Source organism: Petaurus breviceps, unplaced genomic scaffold (assembly GCF_028583685.1).
Source record: "Petaurus breviceps papuanus isolate PSGF00001 unplaced genomic scaffold, PetGlider_PUasm1.0 90740, whole genome shotgun sequence".
Classification (NCBI taxonomy): Eukaryota; Metazoa; Chordata; class Mammalia; order Diprotodontia; family Petauridae; genus Petaurus; species Petaurus breviceps.
The window spans coordinates 6,889,556-6,912,614 of record NW_027187330.1 but is presented as its reverse complement, the minus strand read 5'-3'; the positions used below and the strand labels follow the sequence as shown (position 1 = coordinate 6,912,614).

General features: G+C 37.9%; 1 protein-coding gene across 1 annotated transcript in view; it reads left to right on the top strand.

Moving 5' to 3' along the window:
• The first annotated feature begins 3,160 nt into the window (after window positions 1-3,160).
• The window catches only part of WDFY4 (WDFY family member 4), a 268,014-nt gene continuing 248,115 nt past the window's right edge, over window positions 3,161-23,059 (top strand). The window contains exons 1-5 of the mRNA XM_069067249.1: window positions 3,161-3,375; window positions 7,892-8,070; window positions 16,149-16,380; window positions 17,740-17,885; window positions 22,443-22,554. Of these exons, the coding sequence (XP_068923350.1) occupies window positions 3,273-3,375; window positions 7,892-8,070; window positions 16,149-16,380; window positions 17,740-17,885; window positions 22,443-22,554 (772 nt within the window). The 5' untranslated portion in view covers window positions 3,161-3,272. The remainder of the gene's footprint in view (window positions 3,376-7,891; window positions 8,071-16,148; window positions 16,381-17,739; window positions 17,886-22,442; window positions 22,555-23,059) is intronic.

The window sequence follows — 23,059 nt, the reverse complement described above, 5'->3', positions numbered from 1 at the left end:
TTCCTTTCCTTTCCTTTCCTTTCCTTTCCTTTCCTTTCCTTTCCTTTTCTTTCCTTTCCTTTCCTTTCCTTTCCTTTTGCAGGGGGGCAGGCAATTGGGGTTAAGTCACTTGCCCAAGGTCACACAGCTAGTAAGTGTGACAAGTGTCTGAAGTCAAATTTGAACTCAGGTCCTCCTGACTCCAGGGCTGGTGCTCTATTCACTGCACCACCTAGCTGCCTGCATTGATTTCTTTTTGACATCTCCAATTCAACATGTCTAAAGAAGATTTCATTATTGTTATCTTTCTATCTTCTTCCCTATTTCTTTTGGAGATACTACTATCTTTTGAATCACAAGGGATCACAACCTCAGAGTTATCTTTGATCCTTTCCTATAGCTCGTATCCAATCAACAGCATCACACTGCTTCTGTCTCCATATTATACCTTATATTTCTCCTCTTCACTCACATAACCGCCGCCTTACTTTAGGTCCTCAATACCTCTTAAATAGATTTCTATAATAGCCTTCTAATTGCTCTCCCTGTTTAGTATATCTCTCTTCTCAAACCCATTTTCCACATGTATCAAGATGTCTTTCCTAAAGCTCAAGTGTGACCTTGTCACCCCCTATACTCAAAAACCATTATTGGTCACCTACTTCTTCCAAGATAAACTACTTACTCCTCACTGACATGTTAAGGACCTTACAATCTTTCTCTAGCCTATCTTTCCAGACTTAGTTCACATTACTTTTATTTTTGTACTCAACATTCTAATCCCAGCCAAACTGGTCTACTGGCTCTTCCTGGTATTTGGCCTTCAGTGCCATTCTGCCATATGTTTCCAAAAGGCATCCTTAGCACTTAGGAAGGGGAAGGGAATAAGTATTTTTATAGATAGTTCTTACTCTTTGCCAGGCACCGTGCTGAGCACTTTTTATAAACATCTCATTTAGTCCTCTTATTAACCCTGGGAGGTAGGTATTATTGTTATCATCATTTTGCAGTTCAAGAAACTGAGGAAAACAGAAATTAAATGACTTGCCCAGGATCACAGAGCTAGTTAAGTGTCTGAAGCCAGATTTAAAATCAAGTCTTGCTGATTCCAAGGGCATTGCATCAGCTATCTGCCTCTGAACTTAGAATGTTTCCTGCACTTCTGAGAACTACTGGCTTCCTTTAAGGCTCAGCTCATATGCCACCTTTTATGTGCAGTCTTTTGTCATCCTGCAAGTTGGAAGTTCTTCCTTCTTTATCAGATGATCATGCTTTCATGTTAGATGTCACACAATAGAATGTTAGCTTTTTGAGATCAAGAACTGATTTCCATTTTTTTTCATTTCTCTAGTCTGTGGCCTAGTGCCTTGTTGTGTTTGTCCGTTTTTGAAGAGGACCATAGCATCAGGGAAATGATGACGTGACTTGCAGTTGACTTTGATTTGGGTGAGAGAGGGCTGTGCAAGGTTACCAGTCTCACTTTCTCCCCCAGAGCTATCTGGATCCAGTGACCAGATATTCATCAAAATGACTGGAGATGACCCAGGATGCAAGGGGAGACCCTGGCCCCTTTAGGCTAAAGCCTTTTCATGTACTCACTGAGAGTGAGGTAATGCTCATTCAGTGAATAGGCCTCTTTCCTGCCCAAGTTCCACTTAATGGCAGTATTTTGGGCCCTCCTGGCTTAGAGTGAATGTCAATGGTAACTGTTTCTCTTTGGAACACCAAGCCTAAGGATCTTACCCTCCCAACTTGATTTTCTCCTCCTTTTTTAGTATTTCTGCTTAAAGGGGCCATCCTTTGAATCACTTCTTACAGAGGCCTATTCTTTGAATGAATGGGAATTACCTTACCCTAAATGAGTACCTGAAAAGACCTTAGCCTAAAAGGTCCAGGGTCTTCCATTGCATCCTGGGTCATCTCTAGATCTACATGGCTCTGGAGGAGGTGAGGCTGGTGACCTCGCACAGCCCTCCCTCCCTCAAATAGTGCCTTGTTGGAGCATAATACATGCATATTGGATCTAATTCTCCAGTGTCCAATGACATTTGTATCTTCTATATGAATCTGTCATGCTTTGTTTTTGGTCACATATAGGCAGCCCACCTCCATTAATAAATTAATTAAGAAAAGGATTTATTGAGTATCAACAATGTGCCGGGCACTTTTCTAAGCACAGGTTATAAAAACACAAAAGCAAAACTGTCCTTTCCCTCAAGGGCCTTACATTCTAAGGGGGATGGGGAGAAGAGACAGCACATATGGTTACATGGTGACCTGGGGGAGTGATTTGGTCTGAAAAGTCATATAGTGAGTGGAAAATTAAGATAATCAATTTATATCATAGATAGAAGTAAAGTAGAGAGGGGTAGGCATGTGGCCAAAAGACTAGTAAGAAGAAGATGACTAAGGTAGACAGTAGGAAGAAATGGGAAGTTTGACTTGGACTGCACAAATGTAGCAGACTATGTGAGTTGGTTTTCACTCATTCACCAATCAGAGCAACTCAAAGCTGAGTTGATCAACACCCCCAGCATGTGGTCTCTGGATGTTCAGATAATACGGTTGCAGAGTGGATGGCAAAGACCCCCCCCCCGCCCCCCCCCCCCGCCCCAACACACACACATCCTGCTTTTTTATATCCTTTTATGTGTTGTCTTTTCCCATTAGATTGTATGCTCCTTGACCTGTCTTTTTATTCATTGTGTCCCCAGCACTTATCCTGGTTCTTGGTACATAGTAGGCATTTAAGTAAATGTTGATTGGATTAACTAAAATCATGATGTTCTATTGATGCCATTTGCATGCCAGGTGGCAGGGACCATAGAGAATACATTAACTAATACCAATTTAATACCCAGTTTTGAGCTGAGGGGAAGGGATCATATGGGAGGTAATCAGAAAATTCATGATTTTTGCTCTGTCCCTAGAAAACAAGCAAATGAACAAACAAACAAACATAGTGCTAGTCCCCATCCCTATGTTTCCCACCCTGTCATCAAGGTAAGAATCATCTCTTTGCAAATAGATGATGGTGCCAGGTTCATGCATCCCAAAGCCTTGATGCTAAATTAAAGCCCGCATATAATAATGACTCTTTTAAATGTATCTTAAAATTAAGGTAAATATTCTTGCAAAGTGATAATGGTTTTTAATTCTTTTTGTTTTCCAACACAGGCCCCAGGTTATTTCCTCCCCTGAATGGTCTTACATTTTCCTCTTGGTTCCTGATCAGCAAATTCAGTTCCATTCAAAATGCTCATCCCATTCATTTCTTGACCTTGGTTCGCCACATGGCCAGGACAGAACATCAATTTGTCTGCTTCTCAGCTAACTTCTCACCTGAGGACCAGACCTTAACTGTTTCTACAGAAGAGAAAGAGTTTGAGCCCCTGGGTGAGGATTTCTAAAGTACCTTTCCTCTAGGTGTCAGTGGGGAAATGTCAATCAGTCAATGAATGAACATTCATTAAGAGTTTATTATGTGCCAGGAATTCTGTGCTGAGCATTGAGGATACAAACGAAACCAAAAAAAAAAAAGCAAAAAAAATGTAAGGAGTTCACATTTTAATGGGTGGAGGGAGAGAGGGAAGGAAAGTGAATGGCATAGCAATGTCATATAGAAGTATAGAAAACATATGGAGTAACAGTACAAATATGGTAAATATGTAAAAATTTGACCAAAAATATTTTATCAGTCAATCAGTAAACATTTATTAAGTCCCTACTATATGCCACATACTGTGCTTAGTGCTGGGGATATAAAAGTGGCAAAAGACAATCCCTGCATTCAAAGGGCTCACCATTTAATGAGAGACATCACACAAACAAATATATACAAAGTCACCTTACAGGATATATAGGAAGTAATTAATAGAGGGAAGTTATTAGAATTAAGAGGGGTTGGGGATTGCTTCCAGTAAAAGATGGGATTTTATTTGGAATTTAAAGGAAACCAGGGGGGTCAGTAGGCTGAGTGGAAGAGGGAGAACATACTAGCTATGGAGGACAGCCAGAGAAAATGGACACCTTCCTATTCTCATTGTTTGAAATTGAACCAAACCATTTTATTGTATTTTATATGCACATGAATAGTAATTGAAAATGATAAACTAATGGTAGTAGAAGCTAGCATTTATGTTAACACTTTACTTAAATTCTCTCTTTTGATCCTTACAAGAATCCTATAAGGGGAATACTTTTATTATCTTTATTTTACAAAAAAGGAAATTAATCTGAGAGGTTTACTGATAGTGGTATTGCTGGGTCAAAGGGAAGACAGAGTTTTATAGCTCTTTAGGCTTAGTTTCAAATGGTTCTCCAGAATGATTGGACTAGTTCACAGCTCCACTAACAGTGTATTAGTGTCCCAACTTTTCCACATCCCCTCCCCCATTTGCCATTTTCCTTTTCTGTCATGTTAGCCAATCTGATAGGTGTGGAGTGGTATCTCAGAGTTGTTTTAATTTGCATTTCTCTAATTAGTAGTGTTTTAGAGCATTTTTTCATGGGACTATTAATAGTTTTAATTTCCTTTTTTGAAAACTTCCTGTTCATATCCTTTGGTCATTTATCATATGGGGAATGGTTCTTAGTTTTACAAATTTAATTCAGTTCCCTAGATATTTGAGAAATAAGACTTTAGAAAAACTTCCTATCATTTTCCCTAATTTGGGGTGTATTACTTTTGTTTGTGCAAAAGTTTTTTCTAAATTTAACATAACCAAAAATATCTATTCTAGTTCCCATGATCCTCTTTATCTTTTTGATCATAAACTCTTCTTTTATCCATAGATCTAAAAGGTATGTCTTTCCATATTCCCTTAATTTACTTATGCTATCACCCTTTCTAGCTCAATCATTTATCCATTTTGACTTTATATTGGTATATGGTGTAAGCTGTTGGTCCATGCTTAGTTTCTGCCAAACTGCTTTCCAATTTTCCCAGCAATTTTTGTCAAATGTTGTGTTTTCACCTTAAAAACTTAGGTCTTTATGTTCATCAAACACTAGATTACTATTGTCATTTGCTACTGTGTGTTGTGTATAGAATCTATTCCACTGATCTATCCCTCCATTTTTTTATCCAGTACCAGATTGTTTTGATGATTTCCACTTTGTAATATAGTTTGGGATCTAATAGTACTAGGCTACCTTGTTTCAGTCCCCCTTCCCTCCCACTTATTTCATTGATATTCTTGACCTTTTGTTCTTCCACATGAATTTTGTTTTTATTTTTTCCAGCTCCATAAAATAATCCTTTGGCAATTTGATTGGTATGATACTGAATAAATAAACTAACTTAGTTAGAATTGATATTCACAAAATAATGAAGAGCAAAATGAGCAGAGCCAATAGAACACTGTATACAGTAACAGCAATATTGGTTGGGTTTTTTTTTTTTTGCCTTTTTTTTTTGAGGGCAGTTGGGGTTAAGTGACTTGCCCAAGGTCACAGGGTTAGTTTTTGTGTTAGTGTATGAGGCTGGATTTGAACTCAGGTCCTCCTGATTCCAGGGCTAGTGCTCTATTCACTGTGCCACCTAACAACCCCTGAGCAATATTGTTTTAAGAATAACTTTGAGTAAATAAATAATTTTGACTATTACCTATAAAGGATATATGAAGAAAGGTGCTATCTGCACCCAGATACCAATAGTTTCTTAAAAAGAAAGAAGATTTTTTTCATTTTTTAAGGCCCAGAGGAGGTGTCCCCTCTCCACCTCCTCTATGAAACCTTCCTTTATCACCTTCCCCCACCCTCCACCTCCTTCTAGCTGAAGGTATCCTCTTCCTCATCCAACATACATGAAGCAGTTTGTCTGGATCTTTTCCTTTCTTTTTTACCCTATGATATTTTACCTATGGATTTTTTTTGAAAACAAATAACATTTCTTTGTGTTCATATTGAACATAGGGTTCAAATTCTGTCTCAGATACTTCCCAGCTACATACATTTTTTTTGTCTCAGATATTCTAGCTTTCTAATGAGGGTAATGAAAACACCAACCTCAAAATGTTATGAGGCTCTAATGGGATAACTGATATTAAAAAAAAAAACTATGCAAATTTCAGCATTTATTATCATTATATTACTTGATCATTATTGAAATAGCCTTAGGCTATGTCTAGATGTCATCAAATATCAGAGGAAAATTGAAATTTTTTGTTACACATCCAGATTTGTTGTTCTCATGGAGTCACTTTTGGGTATTATAACAATAGGACTGTGGCGTGCTAGCCACAGAGTTCCTAATTTTATCTTCTATAGAACTTTATAATACCATAGAATACTTTGACAATGCTTTCGGTCTTTTGTTCAGATTCTAATAGTGATTTACATTCAAGATAGCATGAGATGATGTGATGTGGGTGGCCTCCAGACTTATTCCCTCTGTCTTCTTTGCCTCTATTTTTATTACAGTATCATTGCATTCCTTACATTTTATTCTCTTATGTCCTGATTGTTTTCAGCATTTAGCAATTAATATCCAAAAGCATATTTAATGTGCCAAGGATTATCTTCATCACAGCCATACAAAGATAGTAAATGGAGATGTTAGATCCATGCTAATTGTCCTCTTTTGGGTTTGCATCCTGTTCACAGTCCCAGACAGAACTCTATATCATTTGTTAAAAGATCCTCTTTCCCCTTAATGCTGGTTATTCAGGGCAAGAATAAAGCACATTTCCATTGCCCTTTCGTCTGTCTGTACCAATTTAATAGTCTCCAAGGCTGACAGTCCATCACATTTAACTATAAATCACCCTGTCCTACTTTTCCTGTTGTTAAGACTTGAACGTTGCTGCAAACATAAAATCTTATTCCCCAATGCAGGATTACCTCACACAGATAACCAAAGAACTTTTCAGGAGATTGAATATCAGTATATAATAGATTCTGAATCATAAACTTGTAGGTAGGAAGAACATATTTCCTAAGCGAGGACTCTGCCTACAGTTGTCATTAAATCCAAGGTTACCTTAGAGTCCTGAGTGTGCCCCCTTGTATGTATGATTTGATCTGAATATCACTTATCCCAGTGCCTGGCATATAGTAGGTGCTTAATAAATATTTATAGAAAGTTCCTGATGAGGCATTCCTCTACCAATAAAAACCAGCACCTTGTCTGTAATCTGTACTCTTAGAGAATTGCCTGGGACACCACACAGGTTCAGTGATTTGTCTAGAGTCACACAGTCAATATGTGTTAGAGATCAGACTTGATCTTGGGTCTTACTAACTTAGACTCTATCAACTATTATGTTGTTTCTCTTGTGTGTATCTATACATGCATGTACACACATGTTTATATGTATGTGTATATGTGTGTACATGTTTGTATGCATACAGAGATACAAACTTTTCACACAGGTGTCTTCCCTTCCTCCCCCCTTTGCTTCCCTCCTCCAAGGCTGTTTGCCTTTTCAAACAACTGGCATGAGATGAGAATCAGCAGCTCTCTTCCCTTCAGTGAGATAAAGAACCACTAGCCTTTGTCTGTCCTCTGTCCTGTAACTCCCTCCTAAGATCCCCCAGACCTTAAAGTCTGACCTTCCTCGATGCCCTGAAGTCTCCCAATACTTTCATCTAACCTGAGTTGTAGGTTTTGTCAGTTACCTCACCACATCACCCTTAGGTGTTCTAGACCTTTCCATTTGCCTTATATCTGAACTGTCTTCTATGTATTCTCTCTCCCAATTAAAGTATAAGCTCCTTGGGGCAAGGATTATCTTGATATTTCTGTTTTTATACACAGTGGTTAGTACGGTTCTTGGCATTTAATATTTAATTTAGTAAATGTTTTTTTATTCATTCAGTTATACACACACAAACATATACACATGTATCTGAATATATAAATGAGTGCCTTGTCTTTACTTTTATGTATGTGCATTACCATATATTGTAGACGTTATGGAGCCTGAAGACATACATGAACCCTCTGCTGGAAGTCGGCTCCAGTTCCGATGTGGGAATCTTCTGTCAAGTGGACAGTGGCACCATCTGGCTATTGTTGTCACAAAAGAAATGAAAAAAAATTGTACGGTTTCCACTTACATTGATGGACAGCTCATTGGATCTGCAAAGGTAGAGTGAAATGGCATAAAGCTAAGTTCCCAAAGATATTGTAAGGTTATTTCTTTACTGACATTTAGGCAACAATCTCTCCTTTCACTATTAAATTCTGGTCCTCTTATTGATTTTCATTCTGGCAATAGGCACATTTAATTTATTGAGGGAGATGGCATTGATAGAAATTGATGCACCTGCCCAGGGAAAGGTCTGATGAGCTCAGCTTTGAGAAAGACATACAAAAAGAAGAAACTCATAACAAAGGTAAATATGAAAGAGTAGCACTGACCTGTAAGAATGCTGGCTGAAGTTTGAATTTCCTAATGGATACAAAGGACAAAAACAGAGGAGTAGGTACTGAAGTTAAACTTGGAGTGAGAAAAGATCAAGGAAGGGTGAACTGACTCTTTGGAGACATTACTGTCAGGTGGGCCCATGACTTATCAGAGGTGTCTGAATCAGAGATGAGGCAGGTTGTACCTAAGACCACTCTGACTCCTTAGCACTAGTTGGAGACCTTGGAATAGAAGCTGCTATGATAAAAAACCTAAGAATTGAGCAATCAGATTAAGTTGGCCAAAGCATCAAGTCCCCTTTAACTGAAGTAAAATTACTCCTTACATTTTGACTTCTTAATTTCCTGTGGGTGCCTTTGGCTCTGAATTGTCTAATCAACATAATGCTTAGTTCAATGATCAGTTGACCCCTTAGACCTTGGGTCTCCACAGGCAGCTACAATCTACTTGGGTTGGCTTTTCAGATTCTATTTCCTCTCTTCCCAGTTTGGACCTTGCCTTTTATGCCCCTCCTGAGGATGGGCATCTTTTACTCCCATGTCCTTTTTCACTTACCTGTAATTTATAGGCCGGGAGCAAGAGTCTTTAACCTGGGAGCCTATGATATATTTTTATTATTTAGGTAACTATTTCAAGATGATTGGTTTTCTTTGTAATTTTATATACATATATACATACATATTATATATGTTATATATAAACATGTATTTGTGTATGTATATATTATATATATATATAAATCTATTATTTTATGTTTTTAAAATATTATTCTAAGAAGGTGTCCATAGGTTTCCCTAGATTGCCAAAGGTCACACCACCGAAAGGTTAACAAGTCCTGTTCTAGAGAGATATCCATGACACTGAGACTTGCTTAACTAAGATCACACAGCTAGTATGTATCAGAGGGACAATTTCAGCCCAGGGCTTTCTGACTCCAAGACCAGTCTGCTGTCCACTGTTCTCTATTTCCAATTAGATGAAAACAAAGAAAAAATAAAATAAATAAGCATCCCAAAACATCTAGCATTATGAAATAAACTCAGATCTGAAGTCCCAAAAAATGTATTCGAGGGCAATGAAAAAATGACAAATATGAGAATGGCATTATTATCGGCAGTCTTTGCCAACAGAGACAACCTTTGAGAGACATACAAAAGACCAGGAAGATTCAGGTTCAAGGTCTGTCTCTGACAAACACACTGGCTGTGTGATCCCAAGCAAGGGACCTCCCTTCTCAGTATTCCAGTTACCTTTCTAAGACTATAAGTGGCAAAAATGGTGCCAAACTCTAGTAGTAAAAGGCGTTACCTCCCTTGAGAGTTCCCGATACCAATAAAATCACAGGACCCATCCCCATTCCTATCCTAATCTTTGGACAGTTATAATAAAGCAGGAGATATACCAGAAAAACACAAATGGGAAAATTCCATGCATTTTGAATAGGGAAAAGGTAGATTCCAGAACCTATATACCAGTGACCTTGATATTAATCTCTGGAAAAATCCTGACAAAGATCATTAATTAATTAATTTGTGAGAATTAAGAAAATGAAATTGTAATTACTAGGCTCCATCACCAACCTTCACTGAGAGTGAATCCTATTGTAGAAATCTAACTTCCTTTCATGGCAAGATTATAAAACAATTAAATTATATAAATAGTAATTGCTGATATTTATATGATACCTTCATATTCACAAAATGCTTCATATACATCATCTCAGTAAATCTTTACATTGACCCAGTAAGTTATGTATTACAACTATTTTTATTGCAGTTTTACAAATGAGGAACTGAGACTGAGAAGGAAAGGAATTTTCCCATAAAACTTGTGTTTGAGGCAGGATTTGAACCCAAGTTCTTTCTTAGTAGAGGTCCAGAACTGTGCACTGCACCATGCCATAGCCATAGATAGATTCAAACTCTATTTCAGCAAAATATTTTACAAGTCTGTCATGTTATTTTTGCAAATTTAGCACAGTATCTGGCACATTGTAGAAACTTAATAAATGTTTATTAAATTTAATTGAAACTAGATGGGATCATTTGACTTTATAAGTAAACTGAAAGAGACCTTAACTTCCATCTACTTCATCCCCCCATTTTATAGATAGAGAGAACGATAATTAGAGAGGATAAATTATTTGCCCTAGGCCACACAGAGTTGGAATTTAAACTCAAATCCTTTGACTTCAAACCCAAAAGTCTTTCTGCCATTCTATTAATGATAGCTAACATTTATATAATATCTACTATGTTCCAAAAACTGTTCTAAACACTTTACAAATATTATCTCATTTGATACTCACAACAACCTTGGGAGCTTGGGGCTATTATTATCCCAATTTTACAAATGAGGAAAGTGGGTAGAGATTAAGTGACTTGTCCAGGGTCACATAGCTAGTGAGTGTCTGAGGCTAAATTTGAGTCTTGAAGACTCCAGGCCTAGTTCTCTGCCACTGACACACCTGGTTGTCTTTAATAGTACAATAATAATAAGCTGGATGATGGTATGGGTAAGTAGGCTTATAATGGATGGAATCATAGGACCTGATGAATGCTAATATTAATTGAACTTCTAGCAGGATGTTGTAGGGTTTGTATCAGTGCATGGAAAACATTTCCTGAAATATTCTGATGATGCAAAATAAAGAAGGATAGCTACTATGGTACATGGCAGAATCAAGATTCAGAATTACTTGAGTAGGTTGGAATCAGCTTCTGAAACCATTACACCCTAGAATTCTTACAACTTCAAAAAATCTCTGATTTCCTTGGGGTGGGTGCTCCTTCTGCTGATGAAAACACAAGCCCTTTGGTCTTCAGTTGATTGTTTCATTAGATTCTGTGATCAAAAGAAAGAAATCTGTCATCTGATGGCTAATCTCCTGATGAGTTCTTCATATTTAGACTGGTCCTTAGGCAGCAATGGTGACTGGTGAAAATCGGTTTGACTGATATGGCACCAGGCCTGCTGTATGCAAATATGGCAAGGATAATATGCCCAAGACTGGGCGTTAATTTCTCCTTTGCCACTGCCATTTCAACTTCTTGCTAAAATGGCCCCAGTAGAATTAAATTCTCCACTTCCATGTTCTTCACTCTTCTTTTCCTGACCCATAGCCTCACTTTGCTGGACCTATAGATAACAGGGAAGTCTCCCATTGATATTATACCGGCTCTTTGTCTCAAACAATATATAAATTTGAGCTTTAAGGGTCCTGGGGCTGTCAACTGGAGTGTAAATATCTTCCCTACTGTATGCTGCCCACTGTGGGCACTGAGGTAAGCACACGGACTCTCCCTGCCCCTTGCAGCTTTCAGCTCCATCCCTTGAGAGGAGCAATACAATTTTTTTTAAAGAAATCACTGTGTAGCCTGATTATTTCCATCTGACCTCCCCTATGCTACAGGCTACTCAAAGTCTTTCCAACTTTATGGGACCTGCTAGATTCTAACTCCACTGAAAGAGCCTTCTAGGACCTAGACTCACCTCCACACTTTGAGGAATAAGATTAAGGTGTTAGTGTAAGGAAATGGAATTGTGCAGGGATAACTGTTTAGTCTTGCAAGTAGGATTTAAGAAAAATGAATTGCCAGACAATAGAATTTGAAATAGAACTAGATGACCAACAGGTAGGAGATGGGGGAGAAACAGAACAAAGCAAAACTATTACAACTAAAAAAACCATAGCTGTCTAGGGTCATTTTATATAGGGACAAAGAATTCTGCTCACTTAGTCCCTAAGGATATAATAGGATCATAGTGTTAGTACTTCAAATGTTATCTAATCCCTCACCTAGCTCCACCCCCATTCAATTTATAGATGAGGAATTTGCTTCCTAAAAGAAGTGACTTGCCTAGGGGGAGGAGGGGAGGCAGGACAATTTGGATTAAGTGACTTGCCCAAGGTCATACAGCTAGTAATTGTTAAGTGTCTGAGGCCGGATTTGAACTCAAGTCCTCCTGACTCCAGGGTTGGTGCTCTACTCACTGTGCCACCTAGCTGCCCTGGATTCTCTTTTCTTATCACCTTTCTTCTCAGAAAGCAAGTTTAAAGCACAGTATAATATTTATAACTTGTTTTATAATACAGTACAATAGCATTTACATTGATGATGCCAAATTGTTGAAAATGATTGTCATGTTCTTTGCACTGTAAAAAGGAGGGAAAATGCGTGGTCCATTTTTTCTGTAAAAATGGTACAAAGTTAAAATAAAAAGTTGTGTGCTTAAAAAAGTAGGTCCTAAGCTATCTGGGAAACTCATCTTTCCAGAAATGACTCTTTCTTGGAGTGTTCTGGATAACTGTGGTGTTATCTAGAGAAAAGAGAAGACATAGATGAAAAGAAAATGAGAAAATAAACCTGAACATAGCAGATCTGTAAAGTTCCTTCTAGCTTTAAGAGCCTGTGAACATGGTAATTATGAGAATTTGTTCTGATTTACTACACATATTAGTAACAACACCTTTTTTTTTTTTTTTACCACTTTTTCATCCCTTAATGAGTGAGGAACTGGGAAAGAGAAAAAAATAAATACTTGTTAACTTTAAAATAAAATAAAACTTATTTTTTTCAAATGCCTTATTAACTTCTGATTTACATCATTAATTTCCACCTGATTTTGAGTTACAAGTTTTTTCCCCGTTTTTCCCCTACCCACCACCCCAGAATAAGCAGTCCCACAGGATATCCCCTCCTCCAATCTGCTCTCTCCCATATCTTCTCCCATACCCCTTTCAACTTTTCCAGTAGAGCATGATGGATCTCTATGCCCCAGTGCCTGTATATCTTCTTTCTCAATTACATGTAAGATAGTATTAATAATAGTATATATATATATATATATATATATATATATATATATATATATATAATTTTAAACATTTGATTTTATATCTTTGAATTCCAGATTCATTCCCTTCCTCCCTTGTCACTCACCCTTACTGGGGAGATAAGCAGTTCAGTATAGGTTGTACATGTGTAGCTAATGCAAAACATCAACATAGAAGATATATTGTAGAAGACTGACTATATTTTCCTCCCTCCTATCCCACCACCCACTTGTTCTATTCTCTACTTTGATCCCCTACATTTTTAAAAGTGAGTGCTTCCAACTTTCCTCCCTCCCAGCCTGCCCTCCCTTCCCTCATCCCTCTCATCCCCTTCCCCCTATTCTCCTGTAGGATGAGATACCCTATTTAGTATGTATTTCATTCCCTCCCTGAGCCAAATTCAGTGAGAATAAGGTTGACCCATTCTCTTTTGCCTTCCTATTCTTCCCCTCCATTGTAACCCTTTTCCCTTGCCTCTTCTTTATGAGATAGTTTACCCCATTCTGTCTTTTTCCATTTCCTCTTATTAAATTCCTCTCTCACCTCTTAATTTCCCCTTTTAAGTATCAACCCTTCCTATTAAATTGATCCTGTGCCCTCTATCTATATATACCTGTAAGCATATATACACACATTCATATATATATTCATATGCCGTATACCCTCTGATATAGACATACATATATATATTTCTATTCCCTTCAACTATTTTCATACTGAGGAAAGTTCCATCAGTTACAATTATCATTTTTCCATGTAGTAATGTTAATAGTTTGACTTTCATCAGTGGCTTATGATTTCTTTTCCCTATTTACCTTCTCAGACTTCTCTTGCTTCTTGTGTCTGGATGTCAAATTTTCTATTCAACTCTGGTTTTTTCATTAAGAATGCTTGGAAGTCCTTTATTCCACTGAATTACCATATTTTCCCCTAAAACATGATGCTCAGTTTTTCTGGGTAGGTGGTTCTTGGTTTTAATCCCAGATCCTCTGCTCTCTGGAATATCCTATTCCAGGCCCTTTGATCCCTCAGTGTAGAAGCTTCCAGATCCTGGGTTATCCTGATTGTGTTTCCACAATATTCAAATTGTTTCTTCCTGGCTGTTTGTAATATTCTCTCCTTGATCTGGGAATTCTGGAACCTGGCTATAATATTCCTAGGAGTTTTCTTTTTGGGATCTTTTTCAGGAGGTGATCGGTAGGTTCTTTCAACCTCTATTTTGCCTTCTGGTTCTAGAACATCAGGGCAATTTTCCCTGAGAATTTCTTGGAGGATGATTTCTAGGTTCTTTCCCTGGTCATGGCTCTCAGGTACACCAATAATTTTTAAATTATCTCTCCTGGATCTATTTTCTAGGTCAGTGGTTTTTCCCATGAAATATTTCACATTGCCTTCTATTCTTTCATTTGTTTGGATCTGTTTAACATCATCTTGATTTCTCTTAAAGTCACTGTTCCCTTTCCTCCAATCTAAATCTGAGGGAAAGATTCTCCTCATTGAGCTTTTGAGATTCTTTTTCCATCTGGCAAATTTGGCTTTTCAAGGCATTCCTCTCCTCATTGCCTTTTTGAGCCTCTTTTGCCAATTGAGTTAGTCTGCTTTTTAAGGTGTTTTCCTCAGTCAGGCTGTTGACTCTCATTACATCATTTTCTTGCATCATTCTCATTCATCTTCCCAATTTTTCCTCCACTTCTCTTATCTGCTTCTTAACGTCCTCTATGGCCTGTAACCAGCTCATATTTTCCTTTGAAGCTTTTGGTGTAGGAGTTCTGACTTTACTGTCTTCCTCCTGTTCCATGCTTTGCTCCTTTTTGTCCCCAAAATAGGAGTCTAATGTTGGAATCTTCTGTCTGTTTTGTTTCCTTTGTCTGGTCATGTTGCCCCTCAGTCACTTGACCCCTGGGCTTTTTGCCACAGTAGGACTCTGCCACCAGACAGGGGAGTTTTCGTCCCAAATGCTGGGGTTTTCTCAGCTGCCAGAGTTATTAGTTGGGTGCCCTCTCTGAGGCCTCCATATGCTCTGGCAAGCTGGTCACGAACCCCAGGATCTTCACCCTAGACTGCAATCCAGATCCAAGCAGGTTAAAGCAAGAGCGATTATCCATCAGACCTGTTGCTTGGTCCCCCTACACTCTGCAGGCCAGGACCTGAAGCTGCCATGAGGCACTGGCTGTGCTGGTGTCTCAGAGGTTTCTCACCCTGGGGGCAAAAGCTGAAGCTCTCCCAACTACTGGTCCCAAAGTCCACACTGCACTGCCCTCTCACTTTGTCCTTAGCATCTGTGTGTTGATAAATCTGGAAACAGCCACAGCTGCTGCTGATCTGGAGTCCCTCTGGCCCTTGACTGGTCAGACCCACCCTGGGGCTAAAGCCTCTGGCTCACAGGGCCTGGGCTCGGCTCCCAGAATGCTGCACTGGCCGATTCCTGCTGGCTTGCCAGGCTGTCCTCAGGAGGAGGTTAGCTTCTCTGTGTCATTTTATGGGTTCTGCAGCTCCAAAGTTTGTTCAGAGTCCCCTTTTTACATGGATTGGGGAAGGTGGAAGGTGGAAGCCAGAGCTGGGCGGAGGTCCTGCTTCTAGTCTGCCATCTTGACTCCGCCCCCAGTAAAACATTTTTTAAAAAATCCTCTTAGTTACTTAAAGATTAAGGACTACAGAAGGAAAAGATCAATGTGGTCGGGAGTACTAGGAAGATGCATTGGAGGGGATGTGACTTAAATTAAACTCTAAGGTGTGGGTTTTGCTTGGTCCGTTGTAAGTATTTAATAAATACTTTTTTATTTATTCATTCATTCTTTCACTTATTCATAGCTGAGGAAGTATTTGGCAGATGAGTATTCCAGACTCTCTTAAGTAATATCATGTTTTTCGAAATTTTATTGTTTCACCTGGAGAAGTTAAGGGCCAATGGGAGAAATTTCCCAAACAGGCCATTGATATATAATCTTCTTTTCTTACAGATGCTGTACATCCAAACCTTACCAGGCTCTTTCCTTTCAATGGATCCTTCATCTTTTATTGATGTCTATGGATATATAGGTACCCCTCACATCTGGAAACAGAAATCATCTTTAATATGGCGACTTGGCCCTACGTACTTGCTTGAGGAAGCAATTTCAAAGGAAACTCTGGAAGTTATTAACAAACTTGGCCCAAGATACTGTGGCAACTTCCAAGCTGTGAAAGTCCAGGGTATGCTGCATTTTGATGTATGGGGCATTTACTGCCTCTTATTATTTTTTTAATTGACATACAGTTATTTATATTGTATTTATGAAGAATGAACTTATCGTGGGTGAGTCATTAAGGAAGACCTTTGTAATTGGGACATTACATATTTACAACACAACACAAAAAGGAAGAGAAAAGGAAATGGTAACATCCCGTGGATTTCAAATATATAGCATCGCATAATGGAGTGGTATAATACGTCGGCCGAGAATGGACAAGCAAGAGAGCGATAAATAAGTTACATTCCTTTTAATGAAGAAGCTTTTTAACTAAAGTATGCTGTTATCGTCAATTATTAAACAGGCAGACAAAACATCCACATTCTCATTATTGATTGCTGGCTGTTCAAGTAGGGAGAGCATCTTTCTTTGCGCTAGAAAGTCATAGAGGTCAAATCCCTCCTGGGAAGAGGCAGAAATAAATCTACCTAGTAAAACCCCACTACCTAGTGAAGGGTGGCTCTTTCCTTCATTTCAAACAATGTAGAAAGATTTTTCTATAAAGATGGTCTGTTGATTTATCTGACCTTCTGGCATATAGATCTTGTATCACCAAGTCTATCTGAATTTCTCTTTTATGCTCAATGGTTTTTAGCATTTAGAGGAACACAGAAAAATCCAGACTGGGGCACCAAGGTCTGGCAATAATTTGGAAAAAAAACTCCCATTCTCATGCTATGCTTCTATGGTAACAGAAGCAAATTTCGGTCTCAAAATTTCATCGAAAAAATTCCTATTTTGGTATGGGTAGACAGACGACTGCTTTTAAGAGGAGTCACTGTGGTGTCGATAAATCTCATTGCCTTGAGTTTATGATACTGAGGTTACACAGCTTGCTCATTATTTTGCACTTTGCTTTTTGTGAGGGTAGCTCCATTTCCTAGAGATTTGAATGCCTGAACTTAGTTCAGATCAGAATGAGGTGACCTATTTGTCATTGGTTTATGAATTCAGCGTATGCCAATAGACATTTCACCTCTTCTATGACTTAATTTCCTATCTGTAAAAAGAAACTATTAGAAAAAGTATGGGATAGTAGAAACCACTCTTCAGTTGAAATTTGAAGATCTGGATTCAAATCTCAACTCTCATACTACTTGTATGACCTTAGACAAGACACCTCAACTCTTTGTTCCTCAGATTCTTTATCTGTAAAATGAGGATATTGGACTAGGTAACCTCTGGGTCCCCTGCTATCTCTAAATTTATGGTCCTGTGACAATAATTAACCTCATAAAACGAGGAAAGCAATCATCAATCAGTCTACAAGTATGACCTATGGCAAGAAATCATGGGGATGATTTTGAGCTTTTCATTTTAGGTGAGGATGTTGGCTGTGAAGCCATGACCCTGGTTGCGGACGAACGAGTTTCCTTTGGGCTGAATGTAGCTAGTTCATCCCTCACAAATGTGGCAGAGATCAAGAATGTTTATAATGAGGTTGACGGCCGCCTGATCGCCAAAGAGGTAACATTTTTGTCTTCATTATTGTCTTTTTGTCTAACTTTTAGAAGTGGCAACATAATTTTATTTTCTACTTGACTTTTAAAAAATTTTTTATAGTATTGAGATTAATATATGTTTATGTATGTGCACCAGACACACAAACATCAGGAATTGAATGAGGATACATGATCAATAACCAAGTATTTATTAGGTGCTGACTATCTGCCTGACACTGTGCAAAGTGCCTAGAGATTGAAAGACAACAAGGAAGTTGTACCTACCTTATAGTACATCCCATTTGGAGAAATGATGTGTTCACATGTAGGTAGATACAAAATTTGTTAAAAACAAAATTATTCTGGGGTTAGGGTGGGGAGATGGGGAAAGGAGCCCCTAGTAGCCTGAGGATCCAGAAAAGGTCTTCTATAGGAGAGGATGTTTGAGTTGAGTTTTGAAGGAATCTAGGCACTCTAAAACTGTACAAATTAGAAGGGATTGTGCATTCAAATGTGGATGATGTTCTTATGAGGCATGGGAATGGGAGATGAAATGTAATGTGTGAAAGATAAAGTGTAGACCCCTTTGGCTAGACTATAGAGTGTGTGAAGGATGGTGACATATTATGTCTGGAAAGTTAAGGTGGAGCTAGAATGTAAACTGATTTAAATTGCAGACAGTGGAATTTGTGTTTGATCCTAAAGGGAATAGGGAGCCATTGTAACTTCTGTAGTAGAGGAATGAGTAGATCTATGATTTAGGGCTATGACTTTGGCAGCTGCATGGAGATTGGAGAGGTGAACAACTGGATGAAGGAAGACCAATTAGGAGACTATTGTTCTGGCAGGTGATAGAGATTTAATCTATATTGGTAGCTCTTGGAGTGGATAAAAGGGGACCGACGTGAAAGATGTGAATGTAGAAATCAATAAGATTTGACAACTGATCAAATATGTGGAATTTAAAGTCAGGTTTCAAACTCAGTGTAAGAGAGAAAGAATAATTGAGAATTGGTTGGAGGATACAAACATGGAAGGTTTGGTGACTGGAAGGATAGTGGTATGCTTGACACATACAAGAAAGCCAGGAAAAAAGATGGGTTTGGGGAGAAAGGTAATGTGATCTGTTTTGGACATTTTGAATTTGAGATTTGGGGCACCTTGTTCAAAATGCCTAATAGACTGTTCCTGATGCAGGACAGGAGACCAGGAAAGAAATAAGGACAATTAAGAAAGCAATGGTAACTTTGAAGAAAATAGTTTCAGTTGAATGATAAGGTCAGAAGTTAGACTGCAAGGGATTAGGAACTGAGAGAAAAAAAAATGTAGGAAAGTGTAGACATATGGAATGCTGTGACAGATAATTTTTTTTTGTAAGTACTTGTAGTCTATTTACAATTGTGGTATATATTGAAGGAGATATTTTTTTCCCTAATTAGACTCAGGTCTGATTAAAAATTAGTTTGAAAAGATTTTCAAGTGATTTCAATTTATTGGTATTTCTTCTTACCTTCATTTGCATTTTTTTTTTTTTTTGCTTTTTGGAGGGGAAGGCAGGGCAATTGGGGTTAAATGACTTGCCCAAGGTCACATGGCTACTAAGTATTAAGTGTCTGATATTGGATTTGATATTCCAAAATAATGACTTGAACAAAGATTATTCTAAGACTAATCCTTCTGTTCTAATCTCAATGAATTTCAGTCAGAGGGAGTTTAGCTAAGAGCTCCAATATTGGGTCTGCTCTGAGGAGTGCATGCTAGACCCAGATCAGCCTTAGTCCCAAGAACCTCAGAGAAAATAGATGAGTTATAGACCTCTGGAAGAAATTTTTTTTTCACTCCATTTAGCCTCATGTCAATCAACAAAAACACTGGAAACATTATGAACTATTCTGTGTCTTTTCTCTCTGATGAACTCCACTAAAATTAGTAGCAAGAAGTACAATTAATTCATTTCTATTTTCTACCCTACATTCATGATAGGATGGCCCAATCTTTGGCAAATAGTGGAATGGGACAGTTAGGTGGCAGAGTGATAGAGTGCCAGGCCTGGAGTCAGGAAGAGATTTTATCTTTCCATTGATTCCTTCCTATCTGCCTACAAACACATACAGATCTCCACTGTCATTTAAAAAGTCCCTTCTTAAATCAATGAGCATTTAAGGATTATACTGTATGCCAGGAATTGTACTAGACTCTGGGGATATATATATTTATATAATAAATAAATAAAGATATATATATATATGAAGTAAACCAATCCCTACCCTCAAGGAACTTACATTCTAATGGGAGGGATTCGATATGTTAATTGATGCTAAAAATAGGTTGCCACAGAACTAAATACTCCAGAATTAAATACTACGAGAATCAAGTTCAAGGAAGGGGAAAAAAAATGAGTATTTCCAATCGACTTCTCTAATGGAAAGTGGCCATAATAAGTTCTTTCCTCTATGACTTTTGTGACTTCATGTTGGGGCAGAGATAATGAGTGTAACTTGGTGGAAGAAGCATTCACTCTACATCAGAAGGCTGGAGTTTGAGTCCTGTCTCTAGTAGTTGTGTGAACTTAGACAAGTACCCTGACCTTTCTGTACCTCTCCTTTTCTGTTGAAAGGGGCCAATAATTCAGGTACTACCCAAATTACAGAGTTTGAAATTTAAATGGGATGATGTATGTGAAAGTACATTGTAAACAAATCTTAGCTAGTATAGTATTTGTTTTGAGGTTTTGGGTGGTTTAAAGAAATCAGTGGTAAATGCATTTGTGTTTATCCATTCAAATTATCATACTTCTTGTGATAGAAGTCTGTAGCATAGCTCAAGCTTTACAGATATCACTGCATTTGAGCCTCACAACAACCCTGTGAAGCAAATGTAAAATTATCCCCTTTTTACAGATGAGGAAACTGAAACTGGGGGTGGGTGTGGCAGGTTAAGTAAGTGTTTTGGGTAGGAGTCAAACTCCTATCCTTCTGACCCCAAATCCAGCTCCCTCTCTACTGTACCATACTACCGTCCTTGGTGCTTTGCTTAAGCACCAGCAGGAGAGCCTGTTCCTCTCACTTCCTATTTCTCGAAGAAATAGTTATTATTCATTTATTTCGGTCATGTCTGACTCTTCATGACCCCATTTGGGGTTTTCTTGGCAAGGATACTGGAATGGTTCACCATTTCCTTCTCTAGCTCATTTTATAGGTGATGAAACTGAAGCAAAGAGGATTAACTGACTTGCCCAGGGTCATGCAGCTAGTGAGTGTCTGAGGCCAGATTTGAACTCAGGAAGATGAAGAGTTAGGGTTAAGGTTAAGGTTAGGGTTAGAGTTGGAGGCATTTAGGGTTAGGGTTTGGCACTCAATCCATTATACTCCTAGCTTTCCTCTAGAACATTATCTTGTATTTTTGCATGTATTTTGCATGTATTGTAGGCATATACAATATATACATCTTGTCTCACCTTCCCCCTAAAAATGTAAGTTCCTTGAAAACAGGGACTCTTGATACATATATCTGTGTGTTTGTATGTCTGCGTGTCTTTCTGTGTATGTTTGTATGTATGTGTAGAGTTAGCTATATACACATGTATGTATGTATGTATATGCATCTATAATATACCAACACACGTATCTTTACATATATATACATATACACACAAACACTATGCACTTTACTCAGCATATAGCACCCGGATGTACATTTATTTTGGCAAATAGCCCACATATGTACTATTACCTGACAAATAGATAGCTAAATGGATATTGGAGTCAAGAAGATATGAATTCATATCTGGCCTTGGAAGATCACTTTGTGTGACACTGGGCAGGTAATATTAAATGATTGCCTCAGTTTCCTCATCTATAAAAAAAAAAAGATAACAACAGTACCTACCTCCCAGGGTCATTGTGTAGAAAAGATGAGATATTTGTAAAGTATTTTATTAATTATTTAAAAAATTTTTATAAATCACTGTATAAATGCTAGCTCTTGTCATCGTTGTTGATTGATATCTACAAGTAACTGTCCTCTTTGGGGACTGAATTTTTGCATTTGTCCTGCTTGGTAACCTGCTAGACATATGCGGTCTGTATTTAGTGTGTGAAAGATTCATGAATGTCTTCAGATTTAGAACATGGTAATGTCTCTTCTTTCTTCTCCTCTGAAACTACTGTATAACTTGTAATGAAATGATTTTGTAACATTGGGTGGAATAGATCAAGCAATTAGATAAAACATTAGAATACATTTGATGCCTGACCCACTCTAACCCAAAAGTTGACAGACCTTGTAATGGCAGTCATGTCTCATATTTCAGAGCCCAGTTCAGTTTCGCAAAAAGGTCCTAAAAGTTTGAATGAGTGAAAGATTTAAGGTATTGAGTGCACTTAATTACCGTTTCTGTAATTAAGTCAGATGTTCATATATCCTTGGGCTTGAGTTGAGATTTCAGCACTGCATGCAATACTTAAGTTTCTTTCATTGGTTGAATTTTCCAGTTACGTTACAAATAAAAACTTGTTTTTCTTGAAATTTTCCTTTTCAAAAATGTCATATGATTATTTAGGATTATTTGTGACTCCCTTAGATGAACATTTCCTCCCGGGACAATTCTATGCCAGTTTTCTTGGTAAGAAATTCTGCTGGACACCTTTCAGGCCCCCTTCGTACCATCGGAGCAGTTGCTATGGGTCAGTTAGGTATGTATAGCTGGTGAATTGGAATCAAGTCCCGGGGATAAGGATTTCTGGGAGTTCTGACTAAAAAGGTCTATCAGGTAAGTGAAACGCTGAGGTTGTTCATGGAAACTAATCAGAATTTCTTATTGTTTTATTATCTGGTCATCTGAAAAATGTTCAGTAGGTTCCATCCTAAGTATTTTAAACTTCGAAAACATTTTAAAATGTCTCCAAATTTTCCATTATAAAATAGTGCTCTAGTAACAGGGAAGCATAATTTTTCACTACTATTAGCATAAAACTATATTTAGATAGATAGTTTAGGACTATATTGAAATCCAAACACTGAGGTAAAATTAAGTAGCTGTCTCACTAATCTTCAGTTCTTAACAATATTCATAAATCAAACCCTGTATCTCTCTGTAGGTCTAAATAGAAAATCACCTTTTCATTCACTCTTACCATGAATCCCATTTACCCTTCCAGTTTCCTTGCCTTCTCTTCTTTTTAAAAAATAAATATTTTC